This window comes from Aethalodelphis obliquidens, unplaced genomic scaffold, assembly GCF_003676395.1.
Source record: "Aethalodelphis obliquidens isolate GAN/ISIS:26980383/991018 unplaced genomic scaffold, ASM367639v1 scaffold59, whole genome shotgun sequence".
Classification (NCBI taxonomy): domain Eukaryota; kingdom Metazoa; phylum Chordata; class Mammalia; order Artiodactyla; family Delphinidae; genus Aethalodelphis; species Aethalodelphis obliquidens.
Genome location: NW_020838003.1, coordinates 8,773,751 through 8,791,554, shown reverse-complemented (window position 1 = coordinate 8,791,554; position 17,804 = coordinate 8,773,751). Strand labels below are relative to the sequence as shown.

The 17,804-nt window shown below is 37.8% G+C and overlaps 1 protein-coding gene across 2 annotated transcripts in view; it reads left to right on the top strand.

Annotated features, from left to right (window-relative positions):
- Nucleotides 1–17,494, top strand: part of PRKG2 (protein kinase cGMP-dependent 2) — a 92,923-nt gene extending 75,429 nt beyond the window's left edge. For both annotated transcript variants that reach the window (XM_027087594.1, XM_027087593.1), the window contains 5 exons: nt 2,717–2,880; nt 6,376–6,498; nt 7,487–7,549; nt 14,540–14,606; nt 16,624–17,494. In XM_027087594.1, coding sequence (XP_026943395.1) covers nt 2,717–2,880; nt 6,376–6,498; nt 7,487–7,549; nt 14,540–14,606; nt 16,624–16,719 — 513 coding nt within the window. In that variant the 3' untranslated portion in view covers nt 16,720–17,494. The remainder of the gene's footprint in view (nt 1–2,716; nt 2,881–6,375; nt 6,499–7,486; nt 7,550–14,539; nt 14,607–16,623) is intronic.
- The last annotated feature ends 310 nt before the right edge of the window (nt 17,495–17,804 follow it).

Sequence of the window (17,804 nt, the reverse complement as noted above, 5' to 3'; positions counted from 1 at the left end):
ATATATATATATATATATATATATATATATATATATATATATATATATACATTCTTTTTCCGATTCTTTTCCCCATGGGTTATTACAAAATATCGAGTATAGTTCCCTGTGCTACACAGTAGGTCCTTGTTGGTTATATGATATTATATTTTTTATGCATGTTCTCCTCTTTCTCTTAAATGTAAGCTCTAAGAAGACTGGGGACTTTGTACCCTGGTGATTGGTACATAATGGTTTTCAATAAATATTCATTGAATGAACAAAGGAAAGAACTTACATTTCTATTGACTAGAAGATAAAGGGTTAAAGAAAAGATTGAGGCTTCGTGGTGGTATCCATGCTGGTACAAGACAGAGGTAGTGTGAATTTTTATAGAAAATACACAGAACTTCACATCAGAAGATGTGGGACCTTCTATATTTGGCACATGACTTTGAATAGGTCTGAGCATCAATTTCCTCCAACCAAATGGATTAGACTAAAGTTGATAAGATCAAAGGAGATAAAGGAAGTGGTAAGTTTTCATAAATCTTAAAATCTTAATATAATTATTGCCATCTCTTTGGGTCAATATGTAAATACAAAAGCAAAATCAGGTACTCAAATTAAAATTTCTTACTTTCAGAACTAGAAAAGCTCTCCTAAACATCTAATGAACTTCCAGTCATCCTTACATGGGAAATTTAAGTGCAGTTTAAAAAATGAGTTGAAGGACTGTTACAGAACTACAAAATATAATATTTCCATACATGCATGGATGCAAATGAAATTATAAGCATTGCTTTCTTGTTTCTTAAATTTCAGTCTTTATAAAATTAGCTAAGATTTTCATATTGGTTCTTTATCTGAGGAATAAGTAGATATGCTAATTTCAGCTAGTTACAAATTTTAATTTCATAATATTCCCAGCCATCTCTTAGGTACAATCTTTGCGAGTCATTCTGTGTAGATAAAAGAAAAGAACAAAAGCCCACTTCAAATTAGGTTGTTTAAATTCCCTTTTTACTAATAAGGATATCCTTGCTGTTATGTGATAAATACCAAAAAGCCTTAGTAAAAAGGTAAATTTCTAAGAGATTTTTAAACATATGACAAATGTTTTAAATATTAATATTTGAATAAATAAATGAGGGCTAGATTTTATAGTTCACTGATTCATATTTTTTTAGGTGAGGGCCTATTTTGATGTGTTAACCTGATTTATTTAATTTTTTTAGCCATGATTATTGCCATATTATTGAGATAGTCCATGTATAATGAATCTATTAAAATGTGCATGTTGAAGCCCAGCTATAATTTATGTGTCTGTTTACTTGGAGGTGGAGGGTGGTTTTACTAAAATAATATCTTTATGTATTGGAGATGAAAAGTACATGCTAAATCGCCCCTGTGGAAGGAAACCAACTTTGTTTTGCAGGGCAGGACTTCAGTCATATACACTGCCTCGATTTAATGAGCGGGTCTTCTGTTGCTCCAGCTTTCTTTCCTGTCTTTATTCAGTTCACAGAGTTCATTGAATAGAGTCTCAGAGAAGTGGAAGGGCCTATCCTGAAAAGACAGAAGAGGGTAGCACCCATTCATCACGCTGGGAGAGCTCCTAATCCTCAGTCAGTGCTGAGCTCAGATGTCACTTCTTTTTTTTTTTCTTGCGGTACGCGGGCCTCTCACCGATGTGGCCTCTCCCGTTGCGGAGCACGGGCTCCGGACGCACAGGCTCAGCGGCCATGGCTCACGGGCCCAGCCGCTCCGCAGCATGTGGGATCTTCCCGGACTGGGGCACAAACCCGTGTCCCCTGCATCGGCAGGCGGACTCCCAACCACTGCACCACCAGGGAAGCCCCAGATGTCACTTCTTAATGACGTCTTTCCCCACCATCTTCTCCCTAATGTTCCAGAATTCTATGTCTTTTGGCTCTTTGAGTTTATACTTTGCATAATCTTCTACTATATCCTGTCTCACATGGCGGTTTTTTAATCACATCTGTTTAAGTATTCCCAGTACTCTGAGCTTCTCCTAGTCAACACTGTATCTGTAGCACAGAGCCTGGCCTATTGTGAGTGCTGACAGTATTTTTGCAGAATAAATAAGTTAATGCAAGTGCTGCCACCCTGAGAGAGACTGAGAGTGTACAGAGTTCAGCCAAAGTTGAGATGGGATGATCCTTGCTTTTACTTTGGACTGCCAACATTTAGAGGGTGCAGACATTGTGCATAAAGGTTTTTAAAGACTGTCCAGAATTTTAAGCCCCTCTTCTTCTCAACAACGGTCCCTTTCCCAAACTCTCAATTCTGCTATCATTTTTCCTTTTATGATGAAGCTCAAAGGGCGCAAGTGTCTATCACTTCCCCCTTCTCTCTTCTTGCCAATGAATACCACTATTGATTTGCAAGTTACTTGTCTGCTTGCCCTGAACTTCACCTTGGTTATAAGGGTCTCTCCTTGCTAAACCATCCCTCTCATCCTCGTGGGCGTAGAGGTGTGTGCATGGAATTTTCTCCAATATAACGAGATTTACACCTGGCCCTGCAAAAGAATAAATGACAGGGTCAGTGGAGTGTGTGTGTGTGTGTGTGTGTGTGTGTGTGTGTGTGTGTGTTTGTGTGTGGTGTGAAGGGCAGGGTGGAGGTGTTGAAAGAAGATTGAAGAAGTTAGAGGAAGACAAAGAAGAATGTGAGTTTTACGGTCTCTGAAAATTTCTTTGATCTTCTTTTCCAGGTTGACTTTGGATTTGCTAAGAAAATAGGATCTGGACAGAAAACATGGACATTCTGTGGAACTCCCGAGTACGTAGCTCCTGAAGTCATTCTCAACAAAGGACATGACTTCAGTGTGGATTTTTGGTCCCTGGGAATTCTAGTGTATGAGCTCCTCACGGGCAAGTAAGTACCTTGTGTTTTGTCTCTTCTTTAGAGAAGTGCAAAAATAACTTACTAATGATAAAAAATATATGATTTAAGAATTTAACATTTTGGGAGTGTTTTTGATTAAGCATGATGCCTTTTCCTCTTCACATTATGTCATATATAACATGCTTTCTAGCTTGTAACATGGTGAAAAGATTCAGGAAGGTGCAGGAAAGGACTACAAAATTGCTATGGTTTACCTAGAGTGGCAAGGCCTATTATTATAGATAATATATCAAGTGTGTGAAGGTTTGGGGAATCCATCATAAAAATAAGAAAGGAAATTGAAGTTGTGGGCTGTTATTATTTCCTCGTATTTTTTTTTTTTGTAGTTGAGAAAATAGCAATCATAATTCCATTAAATCCATTGATCAATTAAATTTAGCCATGTTCTTCCATTTTCCCAATAAATCATTAACCAGAAATGCTGAAAGAAGGCAACATTGCTGGGTTTAAATTTTAATCCCCTTGTCAACTGCTTTCTAGAGGTGCTAATGAACAGAGACAAGACACAGCAGGAGTTTTACAAGTTAAAATTGGATTGCCATTCCTGAAGCGATTAAAGGGCTGTATTAATGAATCCAGGATCCCAAATATTCAACCTGCCTGCACACACATACACACTTACACACACACATGTACACACACATATTACCTCACATCTGTAAAGCCCTTGACAGCTTACAAAGCACTTACATGTGTATTATCTAATTTTGTTTTCACAAGCTTGTATGGAAGTTAAAGCAGGAATTGTTTATTATCTTATGATTTAAATTTGTATTATGATTATTTTATGATTTAAATCTTATAGATTAGAAAACTGGGTCAGAGAGCTACTTGCCTAAGATCAAGGATTTAATCTCAGGTCTTCTGACTCTAAATATGACACAGTTTTCATTAAACACGTGTGCCTTATACATAAGAGTTTTTTAATATAATGCATGGCTGTATAGACAGGATTCAGATCAGGTAATTTTCTTTCCGGTTTTCTACCTCCATTTCTCATTAACTGATTTGGTCATTCTTTTAAGCCTTTACAACCAAATATTCTTGGTCTTGATGTCAGGGAGGATTTGCATTTGAAATGGCATAAGAAATGCTGGAATGAGCCCAGTGACAGGGATTCCAGTCTCAACACCTGCGTTACAAAAGGAGAGTTTTGTAGAATCTTCGTGAACTTTTTACACTGCAGATTTCAATGTTGGGTTACCCATGGCTCCATTCTTTTTCCTTGTCCACATGAAAGATTATTTGAGGACTTCCCTGGTGGCGCAGTGGTTGAGAGTCCGCCTGCCGATGCAGGGGACACGGGTTCGTGCCCCGGTCCGGGGAGGATCCCACATGCCGCGGAGCAGCTGGGCCCGTGAGCCATGGCCGCTGAGCCTGCGCATCCGGAGCCTGTGCTCCGCAACGGGAGAGGCCACAACAGTGAGAGGCCCACGTACCACAAAAAAAAAAAAAAAAAAAAAAGATTATTTGATATCTGTAATCATTTTCAAATATTCATTGCTTAAGATTTTGAAGTAAAAAAGAGAAAAATTTCCAGGTAGTCATTCAGAGATAAAGTTGATTAAGGTCTCAGGACACAAGGATTTCTATTTCAAGAGTTTGTTTCCTCATCCCTGGAAAATTTGTCAGCTGCATTTCTAAGACATTCATGATGGCTCTTGTAGGTAACTGGAGAATATGCATTTCAGTCTTCATCAGCTGGAATAAATTGTCACAAGAAGTAGGGAAATAAAGTGAGAGAATAAGGAAGGGGAAAAAAATCCTCAATAACTTGGAGTTGCTGAAGTGACCTTGAGCTGTCATGAAGAAGGTGCAAAATTGCTGTTATAAAGGCTTTCGGGATAGGGCGTGAGAAAAGTTCATTTTAAATGCCCTAAAGTCAGGAGGTAAAACAAAAGAACTAAAACACCAAAACAAAACAAAACACAACCTACTTGTAAATATATAAATAAGTTGAAGGAATTGTAGCAATGGTTTTTGTTTTCTACCTCATTTTCTTTTCAAGTGAAACATAGATTATTAAAAGTTGGTGCAACGAACTTGTTTCAGGTTCATTACCAAGAGTGGGAATTCTCGGTATCCAAAGGTCTCAAGCGTGACCAAGGTACAACAGAGTCATTCATGAAAATCATCTTTAATTTTCAAAAATTAAATGATACAATAGAATAGGTATGAAAGTGTTTTTAAAAGCAGAGTCCATGCATGAACATGTTATCCAAACCCAGTGGTTAATTTCCAGTGCTTTCTTACTCGTCTTAACAACAGTTGCCTTGAAATTCTCTCTTTGTGGTTTCTAGGACCTCCCTTTCTCTCATTTCTCTTCCCATGCTAGAGGCTCCAGCTCAGTGTCTGTTGCTGGATTCTTCTTGTCATCCTGACCTTCTTCAGTGGTCATCGGGCCACTTCAGTCCTTGACCTCTTTCCTACCCACTCACTCCTTGGGTGATAACATCAAGCCCTATGCCCTGTAGATACTGTCTGATGACTCCCCGGAATCATACCTCCAGCCCTAACCTCTTCCCTGAATGTCAGACTCATAAATGTAACTGTCTGCTTAGCATCTCTATTTGGATGTTCAAGATGCAACTCGATTCTCTTCCTCAGAACCTGCTCTGAACCTGCGCACCCCCAGCCTAACCTCCACACCAGTCTTAGTAAACAGTATCTCCGTTCCATAGGTCAAAACACTTCAGTATCCTTCTTGAATCCTTTCTTTCTCCTGCATACCACATTCACCCCAGTAGCAAATCCTGTTGACTTTATGCCATCGAAATAATCCAGAATCCCACCATTTCTCACCACCTTCACCACTACCGTTCGAGTCCAGGCTACCAGGCCTGCCTTCCCCCACCGCTAGTACCATCACAGTTTATTTTCAACACATTTTTAAAAAGCTTACTCTGACTTCTGTAAATTAGATCACCTGACCTGAGAGTATTCCCAGGTCCTTCCCGTAGCCCGCTAGATCGAGATGACCATGCTGCCCTCACCTCTTACACTCTCTCCTGCTTCCTCACTCCACCAGCAACACTGCCCTCCTTTCTGTTCCAAGAACGACCCATGTCCACTCCTGACTCCTGGCCTTTGTACTTGCTGTCTTGGAATCCCTTGCCTGTTTGGCTCATTCACTCCCACCTCTGCTCAACTGCCAACATATGAGAGATGCTTTTCCTATCCACTGTGTCTAAATAAAACCACACCTCCTCTCTCTCACTCTCTGCCCTCCCCTTTATTTTTCTTTTTAGTGATTATCACCACTTGACAGATTACCTCTGTGTGTATGTGTGTGCGCGTGTGTGTGTGTATTTCGTTAAGTGATGTGAAATTATTTTCTAGCATATATCCAGATTTGCTATAAAACAACTCATGAGAGGGAGGGAGGGAGGGAAAAAAAGAAAAGAAATTTAGTTGTAAATGTGTCTCAGATGCTGGTCCTAGTGTCCTATTTTGGCTTTTCTCTAGCCCGCCCTTTTCTGGGGTTGACCAAATGATGACCTACAATTTGATTCTCAAAGGAATTGAAAAAATGGATTTTCCCAGAAAGATAACCAGACGACCTGAGGATTTGATTCGGAGGCTTTGCAGGTGAGAATGACTATTAAAAACCCCTTGTTCTTGGGGGAAGGTGTGAAGGCTTCTCATTTCTGCTGCCACACATTTTAAAGTTAGGTGTATATTTACCTTTTGTACTTTTCTATGTAGTTAAATTATATTTAATGAAAATCATTTTCTATTTTGCCGTCTGTGCTAGAAGTTTGAGTTTCCTTCATGTAATACACAGTACCTACTCATAGTTTAAAAGAGATGCAGATTGTTCAGATTATCTTTGAGAATCATCTTTGTTAGAGGAAAATAGAACCACAAAACTTAGCTTAATAAAAGAGTAGTTTACAGCATTGTTATTTTGAGAGAAAATTAGTGGCGATGATAAAGTGTTACTGTATGTCCTCTTTCAATCTTCATTAAAAAAAAAAGTACTCCTATTTTAAATTACTCCAAATTTCTACTTACCACTAAAAATAATTTATTGGAGAACAGAAGACTTCTAGAATTTTGTTTAAGCTTCATTTTGTTGCAGTTTTCTTGCACACTTGAACTTTTTTAAAAGCTTTGAAATTTAGTAAATTTAGAACATGAAACCTAGCTGTGAGTTGCCCACAGAAATTTCTGCATGCTTCTAAAATTTCAGCTCTGTTGTAAATGATTCTCTAAAGCTTTCCCTGGTTCCCTTAGCAGACTTGGTAAGGTGGCATCGTCCTGTTCTTTTAAGCATTTATTCATAGCTCATTTAAAGCACTGGGAGATACCTATATCTATATATCCGTATGTATATACCTATATCTATATATTGGGATATATAGATATTGAATACATATATTCATATTCCTGACTGTAATTTGACTGTGGCTCCCCCAGAGGGGGCATGTGTTTTCCATCTCCTTTATTCTCAGATGTGCCTGGTCTATGAATATTGTTGACAAAATGAATGAATGAATAAAGAAAAATTGTTAAATTTTAATGTAAAATTCACTCAAACATAATTATTATAAATTGACTTAAAATTTTATTTTAGGCAAAATCCAACAGAAAGACTAGGAAATCTGAAGAATGGAATCAATGACATTAAGAAACACAGGTACACAGTTACTTCTTTGCCCAGAAAAATCTAGAAATTTATTTTTAAAGTGTGGTAATCTTGAAGCTTCTCTCAGTCTGTAAAGATCCCTACACAGATGATCAAGTTTTCCTTTTTGGTGCTTTATTTTTAATTTGTGTTTTACTAGCTGCGATGAAGTTATAAAACAAATTACAAAATCACATATTCAAGTTATAGCAACTTAGCTTTTTATCTGCTGTAATCTCCATTATTTTTTAATATTAACTTGGATTCTATAAAGGAATCAAGTTCTAATTTTGACGTTTCATTTACAGTTAAAGTAGGATAGTTATTGTTCTCAATATTCTAGAGAATGGGTCAGCTAAACCAACTGTTAAATAGTATTCTACTTCAGTTTTAACTAATATTATATATTTATTTAAAATATAATTTTCCTTTGACCAGCTCTCCACATTTTGAAGCTTCCTATCGTATTTTACTTTTGGGGTAAAGTACATTGATTTCCACAAAACCTCAAACAGTGTTTTATCCTTATGTAATAGTCTAAAAAGCACCTTTTTCAGGTCTGTGAATTTCTAAAGCTGGTCTTTAAAACCATCAATAACTTCCATAATATAAACTCTCTGATTTTGTTCCATATGTGGAAGTTCAGGTCTTGGAGTTTTTTTGTTTTTTTTTTTTTAAATCTATGCCTAGCTAAATCCTGCAATCCTTGAGATGTTTTGATTTTGCTTATGATTTACAGAAGTGAAACATCACCTATTGATAGTACAAAAAATAAATTTGAGAATTTCATTACTGAAAACCTTTGAGCACACTGCTGTGTTCACTTTCAGAAAGAAAAACACCTCTCAACATTTTATTCTTCTCTGGATATTTTTACTGAAGAATTAGGGGCACATCAACACAGTGTGAAAATAAAGGGAGAGATGCTGCTGAATAGAAACACTATTCGTTTTTCTGAACAGTAGTGGTACAGCTCAAAAAAAAAAAAAAAAAATCCCTAAGCTGCCAGCCCTGCTCTATCTATTCATGAACTTTCTTGAAATAAAGCCATGTATTCAACATTGTAAATTCATATCGGGCTCTGCCATAAGGATATATCAGGACGGGGATGGGGAAGCAGGGAGGGAGGAAGAGATGGAGACAGACACATCTGTGGATTTTATAGACATCAAAATACGTATTTTATTGTTCTTTGTCATCTTTTGGATTGTCTTTCGTGTAAAGCTCATTATTTGTCTTAGATTCCAATTTATCTCTCTTCGTATGTGCTGTTATCACAGTTTCTTTTCTCATGATAAAATGACACATAAACACACCATTCATATTGAACAAACAAGTGTCCAGTCAGTAAAAGTCCCCCCTTCCAATGTATTTCCTCTTTTATCTCATTAAAGAAGCATCTTCATGTTTGCTCTGGGGTAGGTGGGAAATAGAAGTGATATAATTGTTAACAGGTTCCCGTTTTATCTCTTACTTCTTATTTACCTGAGGCTCATTTAAATATAGCTGTCAAGTTGTGATTAGATGTACATGCAGATTCATGCTGAAGGATTTTCTCACTTCAGCATGGTAATGAAGAATTTTGAATTTCCTTCCCCATAGGGATTAATTTGCCCACTCTTCTTAACAGGGTGTTCTTTGCCAAGTAGCTGAAGCATACAGCTGAAGCTGCTGTGTGTAGGGCAGAGTTCACTAATAAGATGTACCAAATTTACACAGTGCCTTCCGGTGAGCTCAGGGAGATCAAAAACATTATTTCATCTGATTTTCATAGTGCTTCTTAGCATACAAAGATGGGGCACGGGGGTCTGAAAAATAGAACTCTCTTTGCTTTCAAATAGGAGTGTTCTATAGCCTTGCGTAAGTCTCCAAGGCACATATAGCTTCACTACCCAGTATATTCTTGTAATGTTTTTTTAAAAAAGCATTCTTTCTAAAATTTGCCATCAGATTTTCCCACTCCTCTCTAAAGTAAAACATCTTTTTTCCTTGGAGAGCCATTTACTTCAATTTTGTATTTAACAACAATACACTTAAACGTGGCATATTGTTATATGTTTGTTCAGTCTGTGTTAAATCATCTTTCTTAAAAATAGAGTTCCTCCCTCTCCTATTTATAAGTTAACTTATAAACTAGGTACCAATCATGTCTCCCAACACCTCTCTGAAAAGAGGGATAATATAGTTGTAGGGTACAATTAAATCTTTCCTGCTAGGTAGAGGAGTAATTTGTTTCAGGTCTCTTAATGTTACCTTTAATATTTCCAGTCTCTAGAATTTTACTCTCAAGAATAGCTACTACTCTTTTAAAAATGAAGAAGCAATTTATGTACAGTTGCTGCTAATATTTCTTTAGTGAATATTTTTCACACACGACTGCATGCTGGCACTTGGATTACTTAAAATGTGGTTAGTGTCAAAAAGGCCAGGTGTTAAGTGAATAACCACTCATGTTAAGTAAATATTGCCATAAGTCAAATTGTAACAAGTACTCAGCAAGAAATGCATAGGCTCTTTGATTCAGTAGAGTAAGAGTAATGATTTTTATTAATATTTATGGAGTAGCATCTGGGTAGAGAGCATTGTAAAATATGTGAAAAGGAATTGTGTCAGTCATCGGTGGCAAAAGAAAAGAATCCACAGAACTGTGTGCCTAGAAATCCTTAAAAATGGAGCCTCGGTCTGTGCAAAGAAGGTGATGGGTGGATCATGGAGAGGACTTCTGTGGTTTTGCAGCAAGGACAATGGAAGTCATACATCTAGGATTGCTGTCTGACTCTCACTCTTTGCTTAGAGACTCAACAGTGTAGACCAAAATGGCACTTTGGGTTAAGAATGGCATCTGAAATGGAATGTACTAAGAGCCCGCCCTCTCTGTTTTTAGTACTTTTTCTCTTGCTAAGCTTAGACTTGGAATGAGAAATCCAGTCAAGGAGTGACCCAAAACCAACTCCACGAGAGGGAGGAGATTGAAAAAGGTAGAAAAGGGTAACTTCGGATACAGTTGACAGACCGATGAATACGAGGGCCTCCTAAAATCTCCCAGCCTTCATTCTGATACCTCCCACCACCACCCTGACCTATCACGCGCCCCCCCGCGGTCATTCTTCACAGAGCAGCCAGAATCGTCTTCTGAAAACATATTTAGATTGCATCACTTCCTTACAACTTTCTACTGGCTTCCCGATAAGCATAAAATCTTGACTCCTTGTTGTGTTCTACAAGACCCTATAAGATCTGGCCTCTGGCTGGTTCTCAGACATCATATTTTTCTCTCGTTTCCCCTCCACTCACCACACTTCAGCTCATTCCTATCACTTTCTTCCATTCAGAAGGTCATTGCCACAAATCTTCCCATGGCTTCTCCCTTCTCTTCATTCTGGCCTCAATTCAAATATCACTTCTTCAGATAGCACCCTAGCTAAAAGCAGCACCTCCCAAGCCATCCGTATCCCAGTCATCATCCACCATTTTATTCTCTTTTATCTTCCTAGTACGTATTAGTATATGAAATTAATGTAAATGTTCGTATTGTTTACTTTTTTGTTTGATTACTTGTCACCTCCTGCCAAAATAAAAATATCTTGAAAGCAGGGTCTTTGTTGTTTTTGATGCCTGGGACCAAGTTGACTTTCCATAAATTTTTGTTGGCTGGCAGACCTGACCTCAGTGTCCCAATAGAAAAGATCAGTGGATTTAAACAGTATTATTCCAGGTTCTTTATAAGATTCTGAGAGACACAGTACATTGTTTCTGTCTGAGAGGAGCAAGTCCTCCTCATTTCTGGTGTTGCATTTCCAGCTCACCAAGCCTGATACGTATCCTAAAGACCAGATCAGTCCTTCCTTTTAGATTAATAGTTTGGAAGCAATAAATGAAAGAACTTCATCTGGCCATCAGCCTTCTCTCATTACAGATAACTGTAAAATACTTTTTATCTTGGAGCCTCTTATATACATTTCACCAATAGCATCACCATCATGGCAGTGTGTTACTGTAAGACATGATAGTTAGAGGTCCTATGTAAGGGTGTTCTCTTGTAGAGTCATTCAGTTATTCAACAGACATTTATTGGAGCCCCTGTTTTGTGTCAAGTACTGTTGCAAGTGTTAGGGACACAGAAGGAAAGGAAACAGACAAAAACCCCTACTCTCATGGAGCTTGCATTCTAGTTGGAGAGAAAGAAAATAAAGAAAATAATTAAGTGTATAGTAGGTATATTAGAAGGCAGTAACTTATAAGGAGAGAAAATAAAGTATGGAAGGAGGATGGGAAGTACATGGGGATGGGGTTGGGGAGGGGTTGCCATGTTAGACTGGATGGCCAATGAAGGCCTCTCTAAGAAGATGACCTTCGAGAAAATACCTGATGGTGTTGAGGAGACAGACCATGTGGAAATCTGGGGAAAGGACAATTCAGCTACAGGGGCTCAAGTGCAAAGGTCTTGAAGTGGGAACATCCCATGCTTGTTGGAAGAACGTTGAGGAGACAAAGGAGCAAAGAGAGAGAGAAAGAGAAAGGTAGGGCAGTGGCAGGGTGGGGGAAGGGTGGTGGTGGAAAGGGTGATAAGGCCTCTGGGTTTTAATAAAGACATGGTAATGACTTTGCCTTTTACACTGAGTGAAATTGGAAGCATTGGACAGTTTTGAACAAAGGCATGATGTGAACAAAGGCTGCAATGGCTGATGGCTTCAGGCAGGCAACATTTAGTGTTTACTGGAATGACAGGCAACAGTTTTTTTTGTCTGCAGTTGATACAGTGATTAGATTACTCTTTCAAGTTTTCCTCCAAACTTAAAATGTTGGAGGAAACATTTCCTCCAAATGACTTGCATTTTAAATGATCACCCTTGCTGGGCTGTTTCCCATGGACAAAAGCAGGAGGACCCGTTAGGATGTTATTATACTAATACAGGCAAGAAATAACTGTGGCTTGGCCCATGCTGGTAGAGTAGAGGTGTTGAGTATTGGCCAGGTTCTGAATACCAACGTATTTTGAACGTAACAGACTAGATTTACATATGGAGTGAGATAGGATGTGAGAGAAAGGATAACTCCAAAGTCTTTGGTTTGAGCAACTGGAAGAGTTGAGGGAAGTTCGTTGCGGAAAATTTGGAGCTTCAATGTGGACCTGATACAGCTAGATGCCCGTTAGACATCCAGTGCGGAGATGGTGAATAGCACTTGTAGCTAGCAGCCTGTTAAGCAGTGTGTGTGTGTGTGTGTGTGTGTGTGTGTGGAGGGGGGCAGGGTGGTGGTGGAAATAGCAGTTTGGGAGTAATCAGTTTATACATGCTATTTAAAGCCACAAGACTGAATGAGATTTCCTAGAAAGTGGGAGTAGTTGGAAGAAGAGGTCCAAGGACTGAGCCCCAGAGCATGCCAACTTCCTATGGAAATAGCAATGGAAAATGAGAAAAAGCACCCAAGATGGTAAGAAGAAAGCCAGGACAAGGGCATGTCTCTGGCGCCAAGTGAAGAAAGTGTTTTGGGAAGTGTGAGTGATGAGCTGTGCTAAGAGTAAGATGAAAACTGAGAATTAAGGGAATTCGCTGGAGTGGAGAGGGTGAAGCCTGATTGCGGTGTGCCTAGGAGAAAATGGGTAGTGTCGACTGAAGAAAAACACAACAACCTAAAAGTTGCAAGTTATGTTTTATTTGGAGACCTTACTGAGGACTATAGCTCAGGAGACAACCTCTCAGCTCTGAGGAACTGCTGCAAAGAGGTAAAGGAGGAATCAGGATATATAAGAGTTTTTGCTTTAAAAACAAAAACATGTAGTACAACATTGGAAGATTACTGCTGAAGTGGGGAAGGGCCATATAGGGGTTGGGGAGTAAGAGGTACAAACTATTAGGTATAGAATGAGCTACGAGGATATATTGTACAACACAGGAAATATAGCCAATATTTTGTAATAACTATAAATGGAGTATAAGTTTTAAAAATTGTGCATCACTATATTGTACACCTGTAACTTACATACTGCTGTACAGCAACTATACTTCAATTTTAAAAAGAAAAAGAAAAAAATTTACCGCTAATCACAAATAGAAGACATCTCAAGTCAACGATTTTACTGCTTTTCTATATATGGGAAGATGTAAGAGTTTGGGCTCCTTGAAATTACCCCTTAGATATGCATCTTAACTATCTAGGACCAGTATTCAGTTTTTCTCCATCCTGAATCCCCCATCAGGTGGCTGCAATGGCTGAGGGCTTCAGGGCAGGCAACACTTAGTGTTTACTGGAGTGGCAGGCAACAGTTTTTTTTTGTCCGCAGTTGATACAGTGATTAGTTTACTCTTTCAAGTTTTCCTCCAATGGGAAGAGAGAAATGGAATGAGAGTTGGAGGGGAGTTCGGGTCAAGGGAGATTGCTTTGTGGTTGGAAGAATTTAAATGTTTCCATACTGATTCGAATGCCCCAGGAGAGACGATGTTAAAGATTCAGGGGAGAGGAGAATTTAAGGAGCATGTCTGAATAGCGAATGTCTACAAGATCAAATACACAGCAGAGGAGCTGACCTTAGAGAGGAGCAAGGGCAGTTCATTCATGGTGCAGTAGAGAAAGGGAACACACAGATGTGCCTACACAGGCAGGTTTGCTGGTGGAAAATTGTAGAAGTTCTCTTTTCTGCTCCTGGTTTCTTAGTGAAATAGGAAGTCAGGCCATCATTTGGGAGGGAAGATGGATAGGAGGTCTGAAAGTTTGAGGAGAGAGGACGAAGAATGGATTATGAGTCTAAGGGAGTGTGACAAGGGGAACAGGGAAACCTAGACTGACTGCTGGGCAGCATTAAAGGCCCCCCTGAGGGTAGTGGGCATGGATTTAATGTGAGAGACACAAATGTGTGTGGGCATGGTTGGTATTTTCCTCTGATCACTTGCAGCTATACTGTTGCAGGCAGGGAGCAGGCAACAAAATGGGTGGACAGATGACTTGACATGCTAATAGTTTATCAGATAAGTAATATTTCTCTGTACTTTTCTGATTTCTCAGGTGGTTAAATGGTTTTAATTGGGAAGGACTGAAAGCACGGAACCTTCCATCACCTTTACAAAGAGAGGTATGGTATCTACTATATTACTCTCTTGATTTTTTTCCAAGTATTTGTTTTTGTAAACAGGTTTTAGGGGTGTGTGTGTGTGTGTGTGTGTGTGTGTGTGTAGAATAGATTAAAAAATTTTTTAACAGTTTTTAAATTTAAGTGAAAATGTCTTTGCAATTGTGACTATATGGTCTAAATAGTATTACGTATTCAATGGACCTTAGCTCAGCTCTTAAGAATGGATTACATGTAAATCTAAATCCCAAGGTAGCCAGTGTTGGTCAGGCTGACAGATGGTTCTAAAAATATAATATGAACCTATATGTAATTTAAAATTTTCTAGTAGCCGTATTAAAAAAGGTAAAAAGAAATGGGTGAAATTAATTTTAATTATCATAATACATTAAAATATTATTTCAACATGTAACAAACACAGAATATTAATATATTAATAAAGATGTTACATTTATTTTTTTCATACTGAATTTTCAAAAATCCCAAGTGGTTTTTCCACTTTCAGCCATCTCAGTTCCGACTAGCTATATTTCCAGTGCTCAGTCCCCATTGCTGGTTGGACAGCACAGCTCCAGAGAAAGCAGAACATCTGCTAAGTTGGGGAGGGAGGGGGATGGCTCAGGAATAATCTAGTCAACACCCTACAAATGTTATGTTGTGTTCTCTGTAAAGGAATTTTGAGGATCTTTGTCTTTCTTTGTACATTTTTAGATTGACATCTGAATTTTTTCATTACTCATCTAAGTCATTGTGGAAAATGTAATTTCGAGTATGTTGTAAATATTGACATTTTATAGTAAAACACTACTCTCACTTTGCCCCTTTAAATATATCCAGTGTAATCTAAATGCCATTGAGATATGAAACCCATCAGCCATTTAAAAAATAGACAGAAATATTACATGACTACTTTTTCTCTCTAAACTCCTATTTTCATGTTTCCATTAGATCTTCTCTATAAAATTTCATCCTAATGTAAAAGATTTTTATACTGGATGGTCTTCTATTAATCATTCTTTAAGTGCCTTTCAATTTTAGTTTTTATAAAATTAAAAATTTTTGTGAGGATAAAAATTTCGCTGGCAATACAAATATTTCTTCTGGATTCAGTTATAATTACATTTTTGTAGCATGCAGTATCAAACAACATACATATATTATAAATTTTTAAATAATTATTAAACAAAAATGTTTTGAAAAGAAATTATTAATGTACTTGTGGGTGAATATTATTTACTAAAAAATGGGATCAGATTCCACATCAATTCTATTTCTTTTTAAAATTATTTTTCTGTAGATGAAAGTGCTAAGAGTTGTATTCACATAAATAAGTAAATGAGAGTGGAGGATTTTATAATAGCAATGTCACTTTGAGCACCTCCTGAGTAGTCTCCTTATGCCCCCAAAAAACTCATTATGATGGATCATAAATAGTATTTTTAGTGATCTATCAGCTGATAATTCAATTAGGTACTAATGAAGATTGTTTGAAAGCAAAGAATTGGAAACCACTTGATTTGCAAAGTAATTTAATACCAGAGTCATTTCACTCTTTCAACAAGGTCACTAGTATTTTGAATTGTCCCTTTGTTTGACATTCTGGAGAATTTATATGGGTCAATTAACCCTATAAAAATTCAAGATCAGTGAGAAACTTTATTATAAAGTGGAAGAAGGATTCTGGCAAATTTTGATATTTGTAATATTTCCTTTTAAAATATTTTCCAATTAAAAAAAAAGAGACATCATTTCTGTCACCTTTTCTTTCAGAAATAACTCCTTAAGCCAGGTAGCTCCTACTGCACGTAATTCTGGGACCCGATCCATTTGTTCTAAAGGGGAGATCTCATGAGGCTGAGAGTGTGACTCAAAAATGATAACTGGTTCTATTTTCCTTATATGTACATTACAAGTGGTTGCAGTAGAAAATCAGTGTTCAGATACAGAAAGCATTCCCCATATGTTCTAGCATGCTTCGTCAACGTTATCCTCACCTTTGGTTTCATCCTTTTTCTACTAGCTAAGTGGACCCACAGATCACAGCTACTTTGACAAGTATCCTCCCGAGAAGGGGGTGCCTCCTGATGAGCTGTCAGGCTGGGATAAAGACTTCTGACAGAAGAAAAGATGATTACTGCCCTACATACACAAAAGGACTATAAGGACCAACAATCCAACACTGATTATTTCTCTTCAGAGTATTATACTATCTTTTAGAAGACCATTAGAGAAAAGAAATCCCTGCCCATGAGCTGGGGGTGGGAAATAGTAGGTGCGGAGGTGGTTCTGAATGATAATGTCTCATTTAGATGCTGTGAATTATTCGTGTGTTCTGTTCTTTGCTTTTCTCAAATGTTGAAGGCGATCCTATTGCCCTCTTCAAAGTCAGAACCATTTTTGTCAAAGGGACATCATTTTCTCTGCAGTCTGTTGCTCCGTCCCAATCATATTTGTCTCCTTTGAGTCCTAGTAAGGTTTAAAAAGTGTCTTGCCCTTGAGCAACTAAGTCATTCAAATAGAAGAAAGAACAAGGGTGAATTTTGGAAGATTTCCCCCGTTCTCAACAATCCCACGTAAGCATTATGGCATCTTGAAGTCATGGCTTGCCGTAAACTTGGTAGTCAACAGAAGTTCTTGATTTTCACCTGTGTTCAACCTAGAAATATATTGATAGGCTTCTGAACCTAGTCTGGGGAAAGGCAAATTTGAGTATTAGTCATTGGTACCACTTTCTAACACAGATGAGTTAATGAATCTAGCCAGGTAATTATATTCTATTGGGGAACTTAGAAACAATAAACAAAGCAAAAAATATTTTTATTCTCCTGTGACCAGCTGTGATACCTCAGAGACTTTTCAAAAGTCTTGTTAAAGATGGTTATAATGTGTGGTTAATTGATGGGCCTTTGGAAAGGTTTTATCTTATATATTAAATATTTTCACAATCAAATTAGAAAACACGCAGGAACTACATTGTGAAGGCTTTTCCTTCCCATTACATATGGAGGAGAAAAAATTCTAAAAGGTATAAATGCTGACTCTTTGAAACTCTGAGATATTTTGGCCAGTTCTGTGATTGTTGCTATTAATAAACCAAGAGTATAGAAATAACCACAGTTAATTTTTAATGGAAATCCCATTGGCAGATATTGATGCACGCCTCATCACTGCTGCATTAATTACTTTAAGGAGACATTTGAG